Source organism: Gracilinanus agilis, chromosome 2, assembly GCF_016433145.1.
Source record: "Gracilinanus agilis isolate LMUSP501 chromosome 2, AgileGrace, whole genome shotgun sequence".
Classification (NCBI taxonomy): Eukaryota; Metazoa; Chordata; class Mammalia; order Didelphimorphia; family Didelphidae; genus Gracilinanus; species Gracilinanus agilis.
This window is the reverse complement of record NC_058131.1, coordinates 685578067-685597690: the sequence shown is the minus strand read 5'-3', so window position 1 is coordinate 685597690 and position 19624 is coordinate 685578067. Positions and strand designations below refer to the sequence as shown.

The 19624-nt window shown below is 34.0% G+C and overlaps 1 protein-coding gene across 3 annotated transcripts in view; it reads right to left on the bottom strand.

The window, feature by feature from the left end:
• CCSER2 (coiled-coil serine rich protein 2) overlaps nucleotides 1–18628 on the bottom strand; it is a 109399-nt gene extending 90771 nt beyond the window's left edge. For all 3 annotated transcript variants that reach the window (XM_044659153.1, XM_044659155.1, XM_044659154.1), the window contains exons 1-2: nucleotides 17191–18628; nucleotides 4951–5147 (exon numbers count right to left, since the gene is read on the bottom strand). In XM_044659153.1, the coding sequence (XP_044515088.1) occupies nucleotides 4951–5147; nucleotides 17191–18628 (1635 nt within the window). The remainder of the gene's footprint in view (nucleotides 1–4950; nucleotides 5148–17190) is intronic.
• Between the last annotated feature and the right edge of the window lie 996 nt (nucleotides 18629–19624).

Sequence of the window (19624 nt, the reverse complement as noted above, 5' to 3'; positions counted from 1 at the left end):
CTTAGTTCATCCATCCCCATCATCATATATCTCTCCTGTGTTCTGTGACTGAATTCCCTAACCTTTTAGCTGACCTTAACTCTCATGTTTCCAACTGCCTTTCAGATAGCTTGATCTGGTTGTCCAGTTATCCATCTTAAACTCAATATGTTCAAGAACAGACTCATCTTTCATCCCAAACCCTACCCCTATCAACCTTCCCTATTACTGTTCCTATGGGCATGCTGAAGAAAGATGAGCTAAATAAAAGTACAATTAAATGGACTATTACATTCCCCACAAAAACACCCAATAATTTATTTCTGTCAAGTTATAGTCAGTTCTTGAACTATGGAAAGACAGAGTTATACCCCCAGTTCTCTTCTGAACTCACATTCAACATTTCTATCATGAACTTAAATGAAATTATGGATAATGTGCTAATTAAATTTGTAGATGACACAGAGCTGGAAAAGGTAGCTTAGCTAATGTTGTCAGATGAAAGAATCCTAATTCAAAAGGATTTGTCATTTTTAGTTGGGAAAAACATGAAAACTATACTTTGATAGAAAATTCAGCTCCATAAATAATGAAGTAAAACTGGCTAACTAGAAATTCATGAGAAAAAAGAGATTTTCTGAGATTGGTATGAGTTAGTAATATACTATGACTGATCTTTAAAAAAAATAAGGAATGCAATGGCAATATCTTAGAAATCAGTAAATATTTTGAATTCCTCCCCCCCAACCCCATCAGACTTTACTCTGAACTAGCTAAGTCACAGAATAATGTTTGAGACAGAAAGAATCAAATGAAAGTCATGCATAATACTACCCTTTTATAATCAGCTGTCAACTTAAGAAAAGAAAAAATCAGAAATTCCATCTCACTAAAATATACCACAACAACGATAATTAACAAAATTTAAATGTTGCTGCTGTTTGTTGTTGTTGTCATTCAGTATCTGTGAATTTAATATAAATTATACCCCTCTTTTTAAAAAAAGGAAACCTATTTTGGTCGGTATCAGCCCCATCCTTTGATTGGGTACATATGTGTACTATGGAAGGCCACCAGAGCACCAGAGACCTCCTGACTCACTGTTATCCAGGAAGAAGATTGCTTCTTGTCCCATGACTACTGACATCTGAAACATTGGTCCCTGACTGAGGTCAAGTTCATCCCACCAGAGAGACCCAGAAGGAATGACTTCAATGGCTTTATAAAAGAGGGGATGGAGAAAGAGAAGTCTTTTGGGGGGCTTTTCAGCTCTTGGCTCTCTTGAGCTAGAAACTCTTAGTCTCTAGTGCGGCAACTTTTGGTTAGTGAACAGAGACAAGTGTGGTAAACTCAGATTAGGAGTACATGATTTTCTCTCGCTCCAACTTTTACTAATAAATAATTATAAATTAATATATAGTCTTCAGAGAATTTTAATCAAAACAAGTTGTCTGTTTCTTCGTGACTCCATTTGGAGTATTTTTTTTTTTTTGGCAAAGATCTTGGAGTAGTTTGCCATTTCCTCCTCCAGTTCATTTTGCAGACAAGTAAACTTGGGCAAATAGAGATTAAGTAATTTGTTCAGGGTAAATCAGCTATTAAACATGTGAGAAATTTGAACTCAGGTCTTCTGGATTCTAAGCTAGATAATCTCACCCCTATACCACCTAGTTAGCCAAGACTTAAATTTTACAATGTGTTGAAAAAAAAAAAAGTTGTCCAAATATATGTACAAAGGCAACTAATGTGGTTCAGTGAATTCAAAGCCAGATCTAGAGATGGGAGGTCCTGGGTTCAAATTTGGCTCAGTCATCTCCTAGCTGTATGATCCTGGCCAAATCACTTAACACCAAATGCCTAACCCTTATTGTCCTTCTGCCTTGGAACCAATACTTAGTATTGATCCTAAGATAGATGGTAAGGAGTATATGTGTGTGTGGGAGTGTGTGTGGGGGGGGGTGTGTGTCACACACACATATACACACTAGTATATCACATATAGATAAAATGAATTTTGGTTTTGGGATTGATAATTTATTTCATTCATAATTTCCTAGACCACGGAGCCTCATAAGATTATGTGTAACATTTAAAGTAATGAAGTAATGGCTGCAGCAACAGTTAGAATTGGCTCTCCCACCCTAAGTTTATGCCATAAGTGCCACAAAATACATCTTTTGGGTATAATGATAAGCTCCTAGAATTTTGAGCCTAGATCATATTATTTTGAATTTTATACTCCAGGACCTTTCCATAGATTGGTTTGCTGAGGAATTTATTTGGCTTGCCTTTCTAGTCAACTGACACAGTGGACTACATCCTATATGACTAGGAGGCAAATTCTTATTTAAGAAATTAAATGGATTCTTCTGGGAGAGCTGGAGGGCCCTCAGCCTCCATTCCTCCATTTTATCATCTGTAAAATGTTGTACATGCCTTGAAGGGTTGTTGTAAGGACCATTATGTTATGTAAAGCACAAAATGTAGGGATCAGAGGAGGTAGGAGATACTTTCAGAGGCCTTTGAGATGCCCTCCAGTTCTACATTTTCTGCTATAAGAATGTTTATAAACCTCAGTATACCAAAGAAATATCAAGTAGTATCGTTACAGGGCCACTGGACCAATTTATCAAGAGCTATCCCTCCTGTTAAAACTTCTAAGCAGGCTTTTAGAATACTGATCATGAAAAAGCTCAAACTAGTACTGAAAAATAGAGGGAAGTACAGAAGTGTGACTTAATTCCAGGATAGGTCTAGACTGAGGCTGTGAAAGGAAGCTTAAGAAGTCAGGGAGGAGTCCCAATTACTAGGCAGTTAATGAAAATCCTGTTGACCAGGGGTCGGCAATGTATGGCTCTCCAGCCATATCTGGCTCTTTTGAGGGCCAAAAAGGTTGCTAACCCCTGCTCTAGACTTTTAAATTTCCTTAATAAATGCCTCTCTTCCACCACATAGGTTGTAGTTTACTACATAACCTGGTTTGAGAAATAGAACTTGCATCTATAGGTCAACCTATGGAAAAAATCTTAAATAGAAAATACATAGACCAGGAATACCAACAATACTTCTGGTACTCAATAAAATGATCTGGAGTAGTTAATGAAAACAAATTGAGGTTGAGGGTGATCACTCCAATCACTCCTAGAGTATTTACTTCTCACTTTCAACATTATCATATGATTCCACTTGTTTGTTTAGCACCTCTCCTCTACCCCCAAAGTCTACAATTGCCCTTAGGGCATGCTCTTTAGGGCAGTCTCTTTTGCAGCCTAGCTTCTAGGTTTAAAGCAAAGAACATACCACAAGCTCCTTAGCTGTATTCAGGCAAAGATAGTCACTGCAAGATGTCATAAACAAATGGATCTATAATCCAATCAATTTGGTTTTCCCCTCCATTCTTGTCTATATCCTTCAGGAAATTCATCACAAGCAGTCTTCAAAAATGCTTAGGGCTTTCCCCACTTTCTTCTGTTATCACAAAGACAGCAATGACCAATCCATCTTTTCTTTGCCTCGTGTATTTCCCTAAAGATGTCTTTTACTCCAATTCCTATTCAAAGTTCCATATGCTATGTTACTCTCTCCCAGTACCCACCATACCCAACCGTAACCTCTCCATTGCCCTCTGTGGGCCATTAATTTTTGATTATTTGGCAAAATGTTAGTATTAAGAAGATAGGAATTTATTTCTGGGAGAAGATGGGAATCATTTAAAAAAAATTTTTTTTCAATTTCCTGAAAGCAAGTCAACCTACTCCTCTTCCTGCTTGATTCTGGGCTCAGATTGTATATTTGTACTATCTGTCCCAAACATACTTACTGATGGCAAGCTTGCTAGGTTGTTTACCTAACTATATGTCATAATGTGAGCAATTCTTCACTCATTTGAGTCTTTCCTGCTAACCACCAAAGAATGGATCCTTAGTAAGCTCTCCACTAGACAGCAGACTAAGGTAGCAAAAAAAATTTTTTTAATTGCTGGTACCCAGAGAATATTAATGAAACAATCTAAAATTATAATTCACTCTTGTTTTGCATTTGAAAAGACTTTTGGAATATTAAAAAAATCTCCCACCACAAATAAATTGTGATTTTTAAATGAAGGTCATCATTTCAAGGGACAGCTAGGTGATGGAGTAAATAAAGCACCCAGACTAGAGTCAGGAAGACTCAACTTCCTGTGTTCAAATCTGATCTGGCACACTTACTAGTTTTGTGACCCTGGGCAAGTCACTTGACCTTGTTTGCCTCAGTTTCCTCTTGTGTAAAATAAGCACAAGGAAATGGCAAATCACTCCAGTATCTTTACCAAGAAAATCCCAAATGGGGGTCAAGAAGAGTAGGACCCAACTGAAATAACTGAACAACATTTCCAGACCACTCCAAATCTAAATATATCCATTTCCAGGGATTACATGGTGCTTAACATTTCTTCAAAGTCACATTACTTAACAATGAAAAATTCTGACCCCTACCTAACATTGCTAAACACATGTTATATTATCTCATTAATAAAAATACAATGACATCATCAAATCCATGTATGAATAGAAAAGATGAGCCAATCATGTAGTAAGAAAAAGAAATATAAAAGAAACTATAAGAAGGTCTCTAATCTCTTGTAGAACTTATGCAGGGAACTGGACAAGAATCAGACAAGATGAAAAGCTGTCAAAATGCTGAAGTAGCAAGTCCATAAAAATAAGCTAGCAAGATGGCACAAAGAATAAAATGCTCAAAGAACTCATGTACTGAATAGTTTATGATGACATGCAGGGTCATGTCTTGACTGTGTTCTGCACTGGTCCTCTATTTCTACTTCAGAGTATAATGCCAGATACTTTGGGAGCTCTCTAACATGTAAGTTCCGTTACAGGACCAAGTCACACATTCAAAAAAACGAATATTTCTTATCTTTTAATAATCAGAAAAATGAAATACATCAATTAAGTTGTATAAATCCATACATACTATGCTGTTCATTTCTGAAGATTCATAACTTCCACATGGATGGACACTTCCAATGGGCTCCAAACCCTCTTCATCCCACATGTATGTTCCATCGGAGCTATCAGATGGGGAGAGCTCAAATGAAGAACCAGCTCTGTAATCCATGTCTGGAGAAATCAAAGTATTCCCTGTAGTACGCTTAGTGCATTCACTCTTGTCTTCTTCTAATTAAAAGGGGGAGGGAAAGGCATTAAAAAACAACACAATGAAGTAACCAAAAACTTTCTAAAACTTTAACAAATTGTCTCTAGTAATTTTGTGGATTTTAGCAAAAATTAATCAAATTCCATTCAATATAATACTTTTCAAATTCTGAACACTAATAATAATAAGTAATGCTGCTTGCCAGATATTTTTAATTCTAAAAAAAACACACAACTTAGTTCTATTCACCTAATTATTAATACATATAAAAATAAAAAATTCTCCTAGCAGTCTGCTTTCAAAAACATTAACTTTCAATTAATAGCTAGAGAATCAAGATTGGGAAATCACCCATATATTAGAAGCATTTTGCGTCACTGTCTAAATATCTATATGAAATTTGCACTATGACTACTACCATTCTTGAAGGGTCCTCAAATTGTCATGAATTTTAACAGCATCTTCTGTCTATTTAAGAATCTTTAGGATCAGGGAACAGTCACAACTTACCAGTTTCACCAACAAAGCACAAAAATAACAACTTTAAGGCAAAAATTATACTCTATAGAGGTATTGCCAAGTCTAGGTTCCCATCTCCAATGACATTCTGGAAACTTAAAAGGAAAGGTGATCATCCCTAGTCACTAACATTGGAACTCATAATATGACAGTTTTTATCCCATTATCGCTATATATTGATTTGCCAGTAAAGAGGTTCATCAGACTGATACTCTAAGAGGATAGCTTCTATTGTAAAATGTTTACAAGTAAGCAAAATGCTGAAATAAAAATATTAAATTAAATATGCAAGTAGAGTATGTGCTAGTCTACACTGAAAAATAATCTGTATAAAGGGAAAAACTTTTCAGTGATTACTCTGAATATTTAAGCTTTACAAATAAACTTCTCTTTTAAAATGCCAATATAATAGACAAAAAAGATAGTCTATTTCAAAGCAACTATTTGCCATTTCATATTCATCAATCTTTTACAAAAAGAAAATTTTTTCAAAAGCATAGATTAAACATGACATAAGACTAAAATGTATCATTGTACCTGAGGGTTGTCTGTAATGTCCATTGCTCTCTAAAATCTCTCTCCAGCTCAAGATTTTTTTTTAATATATAAGTATTTATTTTATTGTTACATTTTAGGTCCTGAGTTATTTCCATTCCTCCCTTCCAAATCCACACGAGAGAAGGCCAATATTTGAAACACACACACACATACACACACGAATACATACTTCCATATATCAGGTACTTTCTCTGGAGGTACAAAGCATTTTCCTTCAAAAATCCTTTGTAGTTGATCTGAATATTCATATTATTCCAGATTGCTTAGTCATTCTCAATTACTCTTTTACTCAAATACTCAATTACAATATTGCTGTTACTATATATAATATTCTCTTTGTTCTGCTTGTTTCATTCTGCAAAATTTCATGCGATTCTTTCCAAGTTTTTCTAAAATCAATTTGCTCATCATTTCTTACAGCAGTATTCCATCATAATCATATAGTACAACTTATTCACTAAATCCCCAACTGATGGGCATCTCCTCAATTTCCAGCCCTTTGTCCCTATAAAGAGAGCTACTACAAATATTTTAGAACATATAGATTCTTTTCCTTTTTTCCCTGATCACCTTAGGAAACAGACCTAATAGTGATATTGCTGGGTCAAAGGATATACACAGTTTTATTACTCTTTTGGTATAATTCCAAATTGCTCTCCAAAATGGCTAGATCACAGTTCACAGGACCACCAACAATGTATTAGTATCCCAATGTTTCCACATCCCTTCCAACATTTATCATTTCCCCCTTTTATCATTTTATTTTATTTTTATATTTTTAATTTTTTATTTTTAGAAAAATTTTCCATGGTTACATAATTCATGTTTTTACTTTACCCTTCACCCCCTCAAACCCCACCCTACCCCTAAGCTAACTCATATTTACGCTGGTTGTAACATGTGTGGTCAGTCAAGACTTATTTACATATTATTGATAGTTACATTGGTGTGGTCTTTTCGGGTCTACATCCCCAATCATGTCCTCATCAACCCAAGTGTTCAAGCACTTGTTTTTCTTCTGTGTTTCCACTCCTGTAGTTCTTCCTCTGAATGTGGGTAGCGTTCTTTTCCATAAATCCCTCAGAATTGTCTTGGGTCATTGCATTGCTGCCAGTACAGGCATCCATTACATTCGATTTTACCAGTGTATCAGTCTCTGTGTACAATGTTCTTCTGGCTCTGCTCCTTTCACTCTGCATCAATTCCTGGAGGTCTTTCCAGTTCACATGGAATTCCTCCAGTTTATTATTCCTTTGAGCACAACAGTATTCCATCACCCGCATATACCACAATTTGTTCAGCCATTCCCCAATTGAAGGACATACCCTTGCTTTCCAGTTTTTTGCCACCACAAAAAGCGCAGCTATAAATATTTTTGTGCAAGTCTGTTTATCTATGATCTCTTTGGGGTACAATCCCAGCAATGGTATGGCTGGATCAAAGGGCAGACATTCTTTTATAGCCCTTTGAGCATAGTTCCAAATTGCCATCCAGAATGGTTGGATCAGTTCACAACTCCACCAGCAGTGCATTAACGTCCGATTTTGCCACATCCCCTCCAACATTCATTACTCTCCCCTGCTATCATTTTAGCCAATCTGCTTGATTTGCAATTCTCTAATTATTAGAGATTTAGAACACTTTCTCATGTGCTTATTGATATTTTTGATTTCTTTGTCTGCTCCTTTTTATCATTTTAGCCAATAAGGCAGGGGTGAGAGATTATCTGAAAGTCATTGAATTTGTATTTCTTTAATCAACAATATGACTTACGTAGCTTCAATTTCTTTTCCACACTACCTGTTAAAATCCTTTAACCATTTATCAATTTACCCATTCTTATAAATTTGACTCCATTCTCTATATATTTGAAATACAAAGCCTTCTATCCAAGAAATTATGTATAAATTATATGATACATATAAAATATATATTTTCCGCCTAATTTTCTGCTTTCCTTCTAATCTTGGCTAAATTGGTTTTATCTGTACAAAATCTTTTTAACTTAATGTGATCAAAATTATCCGTTTTATATCTCACAATGCCATCTCTTGTTTATTCATAAATTCTTCTCCTATCCATAAATCTGATAGATAATAGGTTCCATGTTCTAATTTATTTATATTATTTCCTTTTTTATCTAGGTCATGTATCCATTTTGACCTCATCTTGCTTGGTAAATGGTGTCAGATAGTGTTCTATACCTAGTTTCTGCCAGACTGCTTTCCAGTTTTTCCAACTATTTTACCAGACAGGGAGTACTTATCCCAAAAGCTTAAGACTTTTATGTTTATCAAACAGGTATATAATTTGTATCTTTATACAAGATCATTTGATAATTATCACCTCATAATACAATTTAAGATTTATTATTGCTAGACCTCCTTCCTTTACATTTTTTTCTTCATCAATTATTTTGATGTTCTTGACTTTTTAAAATGGATTTTGTTAAAAAAAATGTTTGGTGGTTTAACTGGAATGGCACTAAATAGACTGATTTTAGTAGAGCTGTCATTTTTATTTTGTTGGCTCAGTCCACCTACAAACAAATAATATTTTTCCAATTATATGAATGTGACTTTATTTATTTAAAAAGTGTTTTATAATTATGTTCACATAATTCCTAAGTTTGTATTGGCAGGTATACTCCTAGGTACCTTATATTCTCTACAGTTATTTTAACTGAATTGTCTCTTACTATCTCTTTCAGGGCTTTGTTGTTGACATATAAAAATGCTGATGACTGATGTGAATTTATTTTATATACTACTACTGTGTAAATTTATTGTTTCAACTAATTTTTTGGTTGAATCTTTAGGATATTCCAAGTCAATCATTATATCATCTGCAAAGATAGAGAGTTGCTTCCTCACCTCATTCTAATTTCTGCCATTGTTTTTTCTTCTCATTATTACCATCCATCATTAACCTTTCTAGTACAATAATGAATAGTACTGATAACAATAGGCATCCTTGTTTTGCTCCTTTTCTTAATGGGAAGAAAGGCTTCAAGTTTATTCTCATTACAGATAATACTTGCTAATGGTTTTAGGTAGATGCTTATCATTTTAAGGAAAAACACATTTATACCTATGCTTTCAAGTGCCATTAATAGAAATGACTTTTATTTGTCAAAAGCTTTTGCTGCATCTATTGATAATCATATGATGTTGTTGCTTTTATTATTGATATATCAATTATATTAATAATTTTCTTTCTATTGAACCAACTCTTGCATTCCTAGTATCTATCCCACTAGATCACAATGTATAATCTTTGTGATATATTGTTGTGGTCTCCTAGGTAGAATTTCATTTAGAATTTTTGCATAAATATTCATTAATGAAATTGGTCTGTCTTTCTCTGATTTTACTCTTTCTGGCTTAAGTTATCAGCAACCCTATTTGTTTCATAAAAGGAGTTTGGTAGGACTCCTTCTTTGCCTATTACTTCAAGCAATTTATTTATGATCTTTAAATGTTTGTTTGAATTCACTTGTAAATCCATTTGGTTCTTATCCTTTTTTCTTAGGAAGCTCAATTATGGCCTGTTCAATTTCTTTTTTCTAAAAAAGGATTATTTAGATGCTCTATTTCCTCTCGTTACTCTGAGCAGTTTATTTTTGATAAGTATTCCATTTCACTTAAGTTGTTAAATATATATTGGCATATAACTGAGTGAAATAACTTCCAATAATTGTTTTCATTTCATCTTCATTAGTGGTATGAATTCACTCTTTTCATTTTCAATAAAACTGATTTAGTTTTCATCTCTCTTTGTAAATCATATTAACCAATGGTTTATTTATTTTTTTCATAAACCCAACTCCTACTTTTGTTAATTCAATGGTTTTCTTATATACAATCTTATAAATATCATCTTTAATTTTCAGGATTTCCAATTTGGTATTTAATTGAGGATTTTTAATGGTTTTCTTTTTCTAATTACATAATTCATTAATCTGCCCTTTCTCTCCATATTGATGTAAGAATTTAGAGATATAAATTTCCCCCTAAGTTCTGCTTTTGCCTCATCCCATAAGTTTTGGTTTAGTGTCTTATCATTCTCTTTAATAAAAGACTTGTTCATTCAACCTTCTTTGACTCATTCATTCTTTAACATTAAGTTATTTAGTCTCCAATAAAATTTTAATCTGTTCACAGGGTCATTTATTAAATGCAATTTCTATTGTACCTTGACCTGAAAAAAAGAATACATTTAATATTTCTGCTCTTCTGAATTTGACTGCAAGGATTTTATGCCCTTCTATATGGTCAATTTTTGTAAAGATGTCAAGTATCACTGAGATAAGGTATATTCCTTTCTGCTCCCATTCAATTCTCTTCAGAGTCTATCATACCTAGTTTATCTAAAATTCTATTCCTATCCTTGACATTATTCTTATTTTTTTTGTTAGATTTACCTAGCTCCGAAAGGGAAAGGTTAAAGTAACTCACTTCTAAACTTTTTCTATTTTCAACTGTAATTCATTTATCTTTCCCTTTATAAACCTTAATGTCATAGCATATTTAGTTTAGTATTTGCATAGTAGTATTATTACTTTGTTATCTATGGTACCTTTTGACATAATGTAGTTTCCCTGCTAACCTCTTTTAATTAAATCTACTTTAACTTCATCCAAGATCATGATTGACACCCCTGCTTTTTTTAATATCAGCTGAAACATCAAAAATTCTACTCTAGAATTTATTTTTATTCTATGTGTATCTCTCATTTTAAAATGTGTTTCTTATAAACAACATATTTTCAGGTTCTATTTTTTTGATTCATTATTTTCTGTTTCTATTTTAGGAGTGAGTTCAACCTATTTACATTCAAAATTATAATTACTAGTTGCATATTTCTCTCTATTCTATTTTTCCCCACTGTTTATTCTTCTTTCTCTTTTTTCCCTATCCCTCCTTAGAAGTCTTATTTACTTCTGACCACTGCTTCCCAAACCCACAGACTCTTCTAAAAGTCCCTCCCTTATCCTATCCCCTTGCCCTCCTATTTCTTAATTCAGCACACCTAAGTTCCTCTTTTATCCTATTCCTTTGCCCGTGTATTCTTTTATAACTTAAGACGACTTTTATACCCAACTGGATGTATATGTTTTTTCCCTTTCTTTAACCCAGTTCTGATAAGAATTAGGTTCCTACAATACCTGCCCTCCAGTCCCTCCTCCCCTCCCCACTGACAGTTTTTACATTCGCACCTCTTTTATATGAGATAATTTACTCCATTTATCTCTCCTTACCCAATTTTATTTTTTAGGATAATCCTAACAGAATCAATTTAACTCCTAGCCTTAAACCCTTTATCTGTGAATATTCTTTTGAAATACCCTAGTAATAATAGTATTCTTAAGAGCTATAAAAATCATTTTCCTTATTAAGGCATTTATGATTAGTCTTTCATGTTTACGTTTTTTTATGTTTCTCCTGGTTCCAGTATTTTTAAATCAAATTTTCTGTTCAGTTCTGGTCTTTTCCACAAGAATATCTGAAAATCTTTTAATTCATTAAATATCTATTCCTTCCCTTACAGAATTATACTCAGCTTTGCTGGGTAGATTATTCTTAATTGCATACACAGCTTCTTTGCTCCTTGGAATATCATATTCCAAACCTTTTGTTCTTTTAATATAGAACATGCAAAATCTCATGTTAAACTGACTGCAGCTCCATAATATTTAAAGTGCTTCTCTCTTGTTGCTTATAGTATCTCTTTATTGCTCTTTGATCTGGGAGCTTTGAAATTTCACTGTAGGAATTGTATGTCAGCTAAGAGGAGTTTGGGGAGCTTGGGGGAGAGGGAAAGAACATGAAACATGTAACTATGGGAAATATTCAAAATAAAAATTTTAAAAAAAGAAATTTCACTGTAATGCTCCTGTGAATTTTCATTATGGGATATCTTTCAGGAAGTAAACAGTGGATGTTTCAAATTTCTATTTTGCCCACTAGTTCTAAAATTTCAGGACAATTTTCCCTAATAATTTCTTGAAGTATAGTGAGTAGACTCTCTTTTTGATTAAGACTTTCAGGCAGACTAGTGATTTTTATATTATCTGTCCTCTATCTGTTTTTCAAATCAATTGTTTCTTCTAATGAGATATTTCTTATTGTCTTCTATTTTTTCATTCATTTGATTTTGTTTTATTATTTCTTGATGTTTATGAAATCATTAGTTTCCCCTTGTCCAATTCTAATTTTTAAGAAGTTATTTTCTTCAGTAAGTTTTTGTAACTCTTTTTCCAGTTAGTTCAACTGACTTTTTTCACATTTTCTTGCATTATTCATTCTTTTCCCAAATTTTCCTCAACCTATCTTCTTTAATTTTTAAAATTCTTTTTAAGGTCTTCTAAGAACTCTTTTGGGGCTGGTGACCATTTTACATTTTTCTTTGAAGCTTTACAAGTAGCTGTTTTGACTTCATTGTTTTCTTCTAAGTTTGAACCTTGACCTTATCTATCACCAAAATAAAGTAACTCTGTATGGTCAAGTTCTTATCTATTGTTTACACATTTTTAATGACCTATTTCTTGGCAGCTAACTTAATGTTAGAGTTGGGTTCTGTTTCTGCAATGTGGGAGATATTTTAGGTTTTGGGTTTTTCATGCTGCTGTTTTCTAAGCTCTATCTGGGGGATCTTTGACTTTTTGCTTTTTTCCAATGTTCTATGATGCAAGACCAGATATGGTCACTGCTCCTCTTGGTCATACCTTAATTTATGAGTGACCTCAGGGACTATTCTCTGTCCCTTAGTTGAGATAAGAGCCCACAACATAATTGCCACCACAAATACTCTCTTTGTGGTCCCTCTAGTGGTCAAATTCATCAGCTCATCCCTAAATCACGGGCTCCACTCTTCTATGAGTGGCCACAACAATCAGCAGGGCCCTGTTCTTTTTAAACTACTCTCACTAGTGTATACTTGATTCTCCTTGCCTGCAGCCACAACCTGAGACCGTATCTTGTCAATGCATCTCAGACCCATATCCAGAGCCATAAGAGGATCCCACAACATGCCCACAATCAGCCACCAGACATCATCAGTGGGCACATGTCTGCCCACAGGGCTTACTCTTTACTGATACAGAGTAGGTACAGTTTACTCTAGCCAGATTACCACTCGGGTAAATAAGGTCTTTCCTAGTGGCCTCTCAAGTTGTTTTGTGATGGACAATTGCTTTACCTGGCTTTTAATTATTTCTGCCAAAAATTCACTTTGAGGCACTATTTTAGTTGTTTTGGGGGGGATTTAGGAGAGTGAAGTAACTTCCTGACTTATTCCACATAATTCCTAGTTCAGGGATTGTTAATCTGGGGATAGATGTCAAGAAGTCAGTGAACTTGGATGTGAAAAATTATATTTTTACATTCATGAACATCTAAGTGAAATCCGTCATATCCTATTATTTAAAAACATTATTCTGAGGAGTCCAGAGACTTCACCAGATGGTCAGAGGGGTCTATGAAACACAAAAAGGCCAAGAATCCCCAATCTAGATAATTTCATTGGTTCCCACTGTTTAACTAGGGAATCTATGCAGATGACTCCCAGATCCATATATTCATTTCCCATCTCCTTTGTAAGCTCCAGTCCTACATCGCTATGATATACTAAACATATCAAATATTTCTAATTATATGTCTCACAGGCATCTCAAACTCAATATTTCTCCTTAATTCTATACCCCAGATTATCCCTTGGCTTACCCCTATGTATCCCATTACTCTCTCACGTCATTTTACAGAGTAGAACAAACACTTAGAAGCCCTGATATTGCAAGTAAACAGTCACATGTTTAAGGTTCTCACTGCTACTGAGGGAGGAATACAAAGACTGGCTTGAAGACAATTTAATGATCACTCCTCCTAATGGAATGATGGACCTTGCTATAACTGCTAGCCCAAAGAAGCAACAACAACTAAAACAGAAGCAGAACCCTACTGAAAAAGCATTTATAACATGGATAATATATTTAATAAAATTTGCTGATATGTAAGGAATTTAATAATTCCTCTCTGACCTTTACTTCTGTATGAAGCATATAGCATCATTCTACTTAATCCTTCTCTGACCTTCCATTTTGTCTCCCAACCCCTCTCCCATCCCTTGAGGTCTTCTATCTACAGACTCCTAATGAAAACATAAAGGCAGTCCATATGTACAGTGAGAAGGACCATTGAATTTGGCATTAGAAGCCCAGGGTTCAAATCCTTGTGCTGTGTGACTACAGGTTAAGATGCCTTAGCTTTATAGGTCTCAATTTTCTTATTTACCAAATAAAGGGGTTGGCCTAGATGGCTTGAGTTCTTTCCAACTCTAAATCCTATGATGCTTGGAAATACAACACTTGAAGACTGAGATTATAGGGACACATACTTATAGAAAAGCCCAAATATTTTGTTTTACTATATACTGCCAGAAGGTCTCTTTTGAATGGTATCAGTGGAGCATGTGCTATCAACTTATATATCTGACATACATTAGACTAAGAGACAAGAGATTGAGAGTTCTAAATTTAAATCTTCCACTGCCTAGTTATGGGATACTGACCAAGTCATTCAACTTCAAGGTTCTCAAATTTCCTCTTCTGTAAAAATAGGGAATATTCTGCATAGTTTAAGGTTTATTTTGGCTTTAAAATTCTATAACCTTTCCACTTAATCTTATCTTATAGTTGTACATTATAAAGAATAAAATTTACCCCTTTTGAAATCCTAATATCCCCCTAAATGTTATTTGCACAAAATCTCTCCATTAAAAAAAAACATTTTCTAGAGTTTACAAGAATATGTGGGAGTTGCAAATTCAGTTAATCATTCTGTTAAAAAAATTTGAAACTAAGCCCAAGATACTATAGAACTGTGTATTATCTTTGATGCAGAAATACCACCACTAGCTTTATATACCAAAAATGATCAAAGAAAAAGGGCCTATGTATACAAAAATATTTATGATATCTTTTTGTGGTAGCAAAGAATTGAAAAATGAAGGAATACTCATAAATTGGGGAATGGCTGAACAAGATGTGGTATGTAATTGTAATAAGGTAGTACTGTCCTATCAGTAATGACAAAGAGGATGGTTTCAGAAAAACCTGAGATCAGGAGCAGCTGGGTGGCTCAGTGAATTAAGAGTAAGGCCTAGAGACAGGAGGTCGTAGGTTCAAATCTGGCCTCAGACACTTCCTAGCTGTGTGACCCTGGGCAAGTCACTTGACCCTCATTGCCTAGACCTGACCACTCATCTGCCTTGGAACCAATACAGAGTATTGATTCCAAGATGGAAGGAAAGGGTTTAAAAAAAAAAAAAGAAAGAAAAGAAAAACCTGAGATCTATATGAACTGTGCAGAATGAAGTGAGCAGAACCAGATCACTGTATACAGTAATAGCAATTTTGTAACACTGATCAATTATAAAAGATTTCGCTACTCTGATAGATATAATGATCCAAAATAATTTCAATGGTCTCATGATAAAAAATGCTATCCACCTCCAAAACGAGAACTGATGAACCGAGTATAAACTGAAAAATAATTTTTTTGCTTTGTTTTTCTTGCCCTTTTTTTTTTGGCAATGTGGCTAATATGATAATGTTTTACATGATTTCACATGTATAACTGATATGGTTTGCCTTCTCAATAGGTGGAGGAGGAGGTGGAGGGAGAGAATCTAGAACTCAAAAAAATTTTTAAAGCATAAGTAGTATTTTTAAAAAGGAAGGATATATGACAAATAGATGGAAATAAATTAAATAGGATTTCAGTAACAGTAACAAAGCACTGAATAAGGTGGCTACAGATTTTTAGATTCTATAAAAATTATAAGACTATCTTGGAGAGCAACCCAGAAAGCATTCACCACTTAACAGAATGTATAGAAACCTAAACATGATGACAGTGTGAAAAACAATACATTTCTAAATAAGGTACTAAACCTGTTAAGCACCTTATAATATAAATCAATCAATAAATATCTAACTAGCACCTACTATTTGCTGGTCACTATGCCAAATACTAGTATTTTTAAAAAATAAAGAAAATGCAAAGTAAAACATTTTATTTAGAGACAGAATGGCAAAATGAAGAGTATGACAGACCTGAGTTCAGAAAGATCTGGGTTCAAATCTCAACTAATCCTCTATAATCTGTGAACAAGGCACTTAAGTCTAAACTTCTATCTATAAAATGAGAATAAAAATACTTGGTAGCTGCCAATTTGTTATGAAGTTCAAATGCTACAATGTATATAAAGTGCTTCACAAAATTTGAAGTAGTATATAAAATTCAGTTACTATTAGTCACTACCTTATAACACTACCTATAAAGCTTGAAATTACATCATTCATTGGTGTATAGTCATTTTACATGTAAAGAAAAATAGTTTTGATTAGTACTTTCTTGCCTAGTCTCAAAAATCCCAAGTCATACAACTAAAACAAGAAGTTAGAAAAAAGTATGAACCCATATCCAGAGACTTTAAAAGAGAAAATGTAAAAATGATGGGATAGCCTAACTGACTAGCTAAATAACTATATAAATACTAGAAGGAAAACACTAGGTAGCTAGTATTTATATAGCACTTAAAGGTTTGCAAAGTGTTTATAGATATTAACTCTTTTGATCCTCACAATTCAGAGAAACAGATGCTATTTTTCTCATTGTATAGATGAGGAAATGGAAGCAAATAAAAGTGGCTTAACCAAGGCCACACAATTATTAAATGTCTCAGAAAAATCAAACTCAGGTCTTCCTTACTTCAGGTCCAGCACTCTATTAACTATGCCACCTAGCCTCCAAAAGGAGATGATTACTTTGCCCACTCAGCCTTGAGTCTAAAATTGATTTAAGATAGGCCTAGTAAAGAATATTTACTTGAAATTCTTAAAGACTATGCTTGCAAAAAATTTGGTTACTAAAACATCTAACATAAATTTTTTAGAGGAGACAAAATGAAGATGCTTACCTGGAACACTGATATCTATCCATTCATCAGTTTTACCAAAGGGTTTTTCACTTTCTTTCAAAGAATCAAATGGATCCACTCGTGGAACATTTCTAAGTTTTTCCTCTTTGAGTGAGATTTCCTCCGGTGTTACTCTAGTTCTATTTGAGTCTTCTATATCTACAAAATCATCACTAAAGTCTTCACTTAAATCATTCTTATCAGAAGAAGACAAAGATGAAAGGGATATTTCATCCACATCATCACTCAGGTATCTGACTTTTGCATCATCTTCCAGCATGTTATCATTTATGCCCTGGCTACTTTCTGTTCTAGAACTATAATTTTCAATTGAATCGTCTTCCTTCTCAATAGCTACATCATTAGCCAATACTGAGGAATCTTCCAATATGCATTTGTCATCAGTTGAATTTTTATTATCATCCACTAAAATCTTCCCAGTAAACTGTGATCTGCTTGAGTTCAGTAGAGAGGCTCGACCCAGTCTATAATCAAAAGATGTCACCCCTGAGCCATTTGGTAAAGTTGATTTCTTTAAACCAGAGCCTGATAGAGCAGCATAGGATCTATTAAATCCAAATGCTAAGTGTTCATTTCTATTGAGTACCTCTGATTTTACATTTTTTGACTGCATATTTGACCTTGGAGGTACTCTAATGGATAACTGTTGGTTCTGATAAGGCCTTGTAAGATCTGCAGCCCTATTAAAGGAATGTGATCTAGTTATGGATGAAAGTGGAAGGAAAGACTTCTGAACGGAATGTGAAAAACTTTGTGACCGTACTATTTTTTCACAGGAAAAGGATTTAATATTGTCTGGAGACTGTGCTAAACTTTCTCCAGAACTGTTCCTCGTAGTACAGGAGTTTGCTCTAGGCCTCTGCATACTAATAGTTGGTCTGTTTCCATAAAATCCATTTAACTGTGATTTTGGAGCACTAAGTGAAGAATATGAAGTCCTTCCTAATAATGAGGCTTTGGTGAATTTACCTGAACTAGATAGTCCACACAAAGTCTTTTGGTTTAACTCCTCTGAAGATGAAACAAACATGTTTGATGGTTTTGCTATCTTTGATGTAATTAAAGAGACACTCTTCAAATCTCTCTTTAATCCACTTTTACCAAATGTTCCTTGATCATTAACATGTTTTTCAGGGTCAACTAGTTTGTCATATGAATTATGGTTAGAGTGAGAGTCCCTAGTATTTTGCTCACTGAGTTGGTATTTATTTGACTTTCTCCAGTTAAAAGAATAGGAAGACATATTAATAGAGCCATTGTGCTTAACAAAATTTTTGCCACTGCTATTTGTAGAATTTCCCGATAAATTAACAGCTGTCCCATTCGGCACTGATTGTAGGGCACTGCCTATAGATTTTGTTCCATACTTCGGCAACTTGGAACCCAAAGTTGTCTTGACCTGTAGTTTTTCTTCCATGAGTTATAGGGCACATTTGTTCTTGAAGGCTGACAGAATCTAGAAAAATAGGAGAAAAATACAGTGTCATCATGGATATATAAAGTCAATTATAATGTTTAAATATATTAAATGAGATGTTTCAGCTTAACTTTTCTGTAACACTAAGGATTCTAATATAAACCAAGTCCAGAAATTGGTCATGATTATCACTGCTCTTTTGTAAATACACATTTCATTAAGGACTTTGTACTCTGTCATGATTAATGTACTTCCTAATGTATTCAAATTTAACAATCCACTAGTCAAAGTCAACTTAACAAAAATATTTTAAAACTCAGCTTTTTCTCTTCATATTTGAAGTAAAAAATCCAAAGCTATATAGCAAAAGGGAAACAGAACCACAAATTATATTAGCAAACATGGCCAAACAAATCCTACCATTACCCATAAGAAAAATTCTATATTTTGTATTCCTAAGCAAACTCCTGTATCTCTAGGAACAGTTGAAGAGAAATTTAGCAGAGATAACACTAAATTTTTATCTATGAAAAAATAATAGTTGCAAATTTTCTCACATTCTATTGAAAAGTCTTTCCTTCTACTTTCATCCATAATTAGATCACATTCCTTCAAAAGGGTTGCAGATCTTACAAATTCTATATTTTTGCAATTGTAATGGCCTAGGTTGAAAGGGAAATATTGTAGGGGAAATTGCACAGAGATGGTTTGGAATGTTGGGAGAAGGATTTTTTTGGAGTTGCCCGTCCAAATTTGAGAGCTTGCCTTAAAGACAATAGAAAACTCCTAATAGAGCTACACAAAAGGGGTCACAAAGTATAAAGATCTAAACTGCAATGGTTAATGCCCAAGGGAGATACTTAGGATTCGTTTTAGAAAAAGGAACAAGAAAAATCTCAAAGAAAAGAGTGGCTGATATCCAAAAGCTCAATGTGCCAGAAAACAAAAAGTAACTTCAAGCAATTCTTGAAGTGAAAGGTTTCTGTAGACAATGAA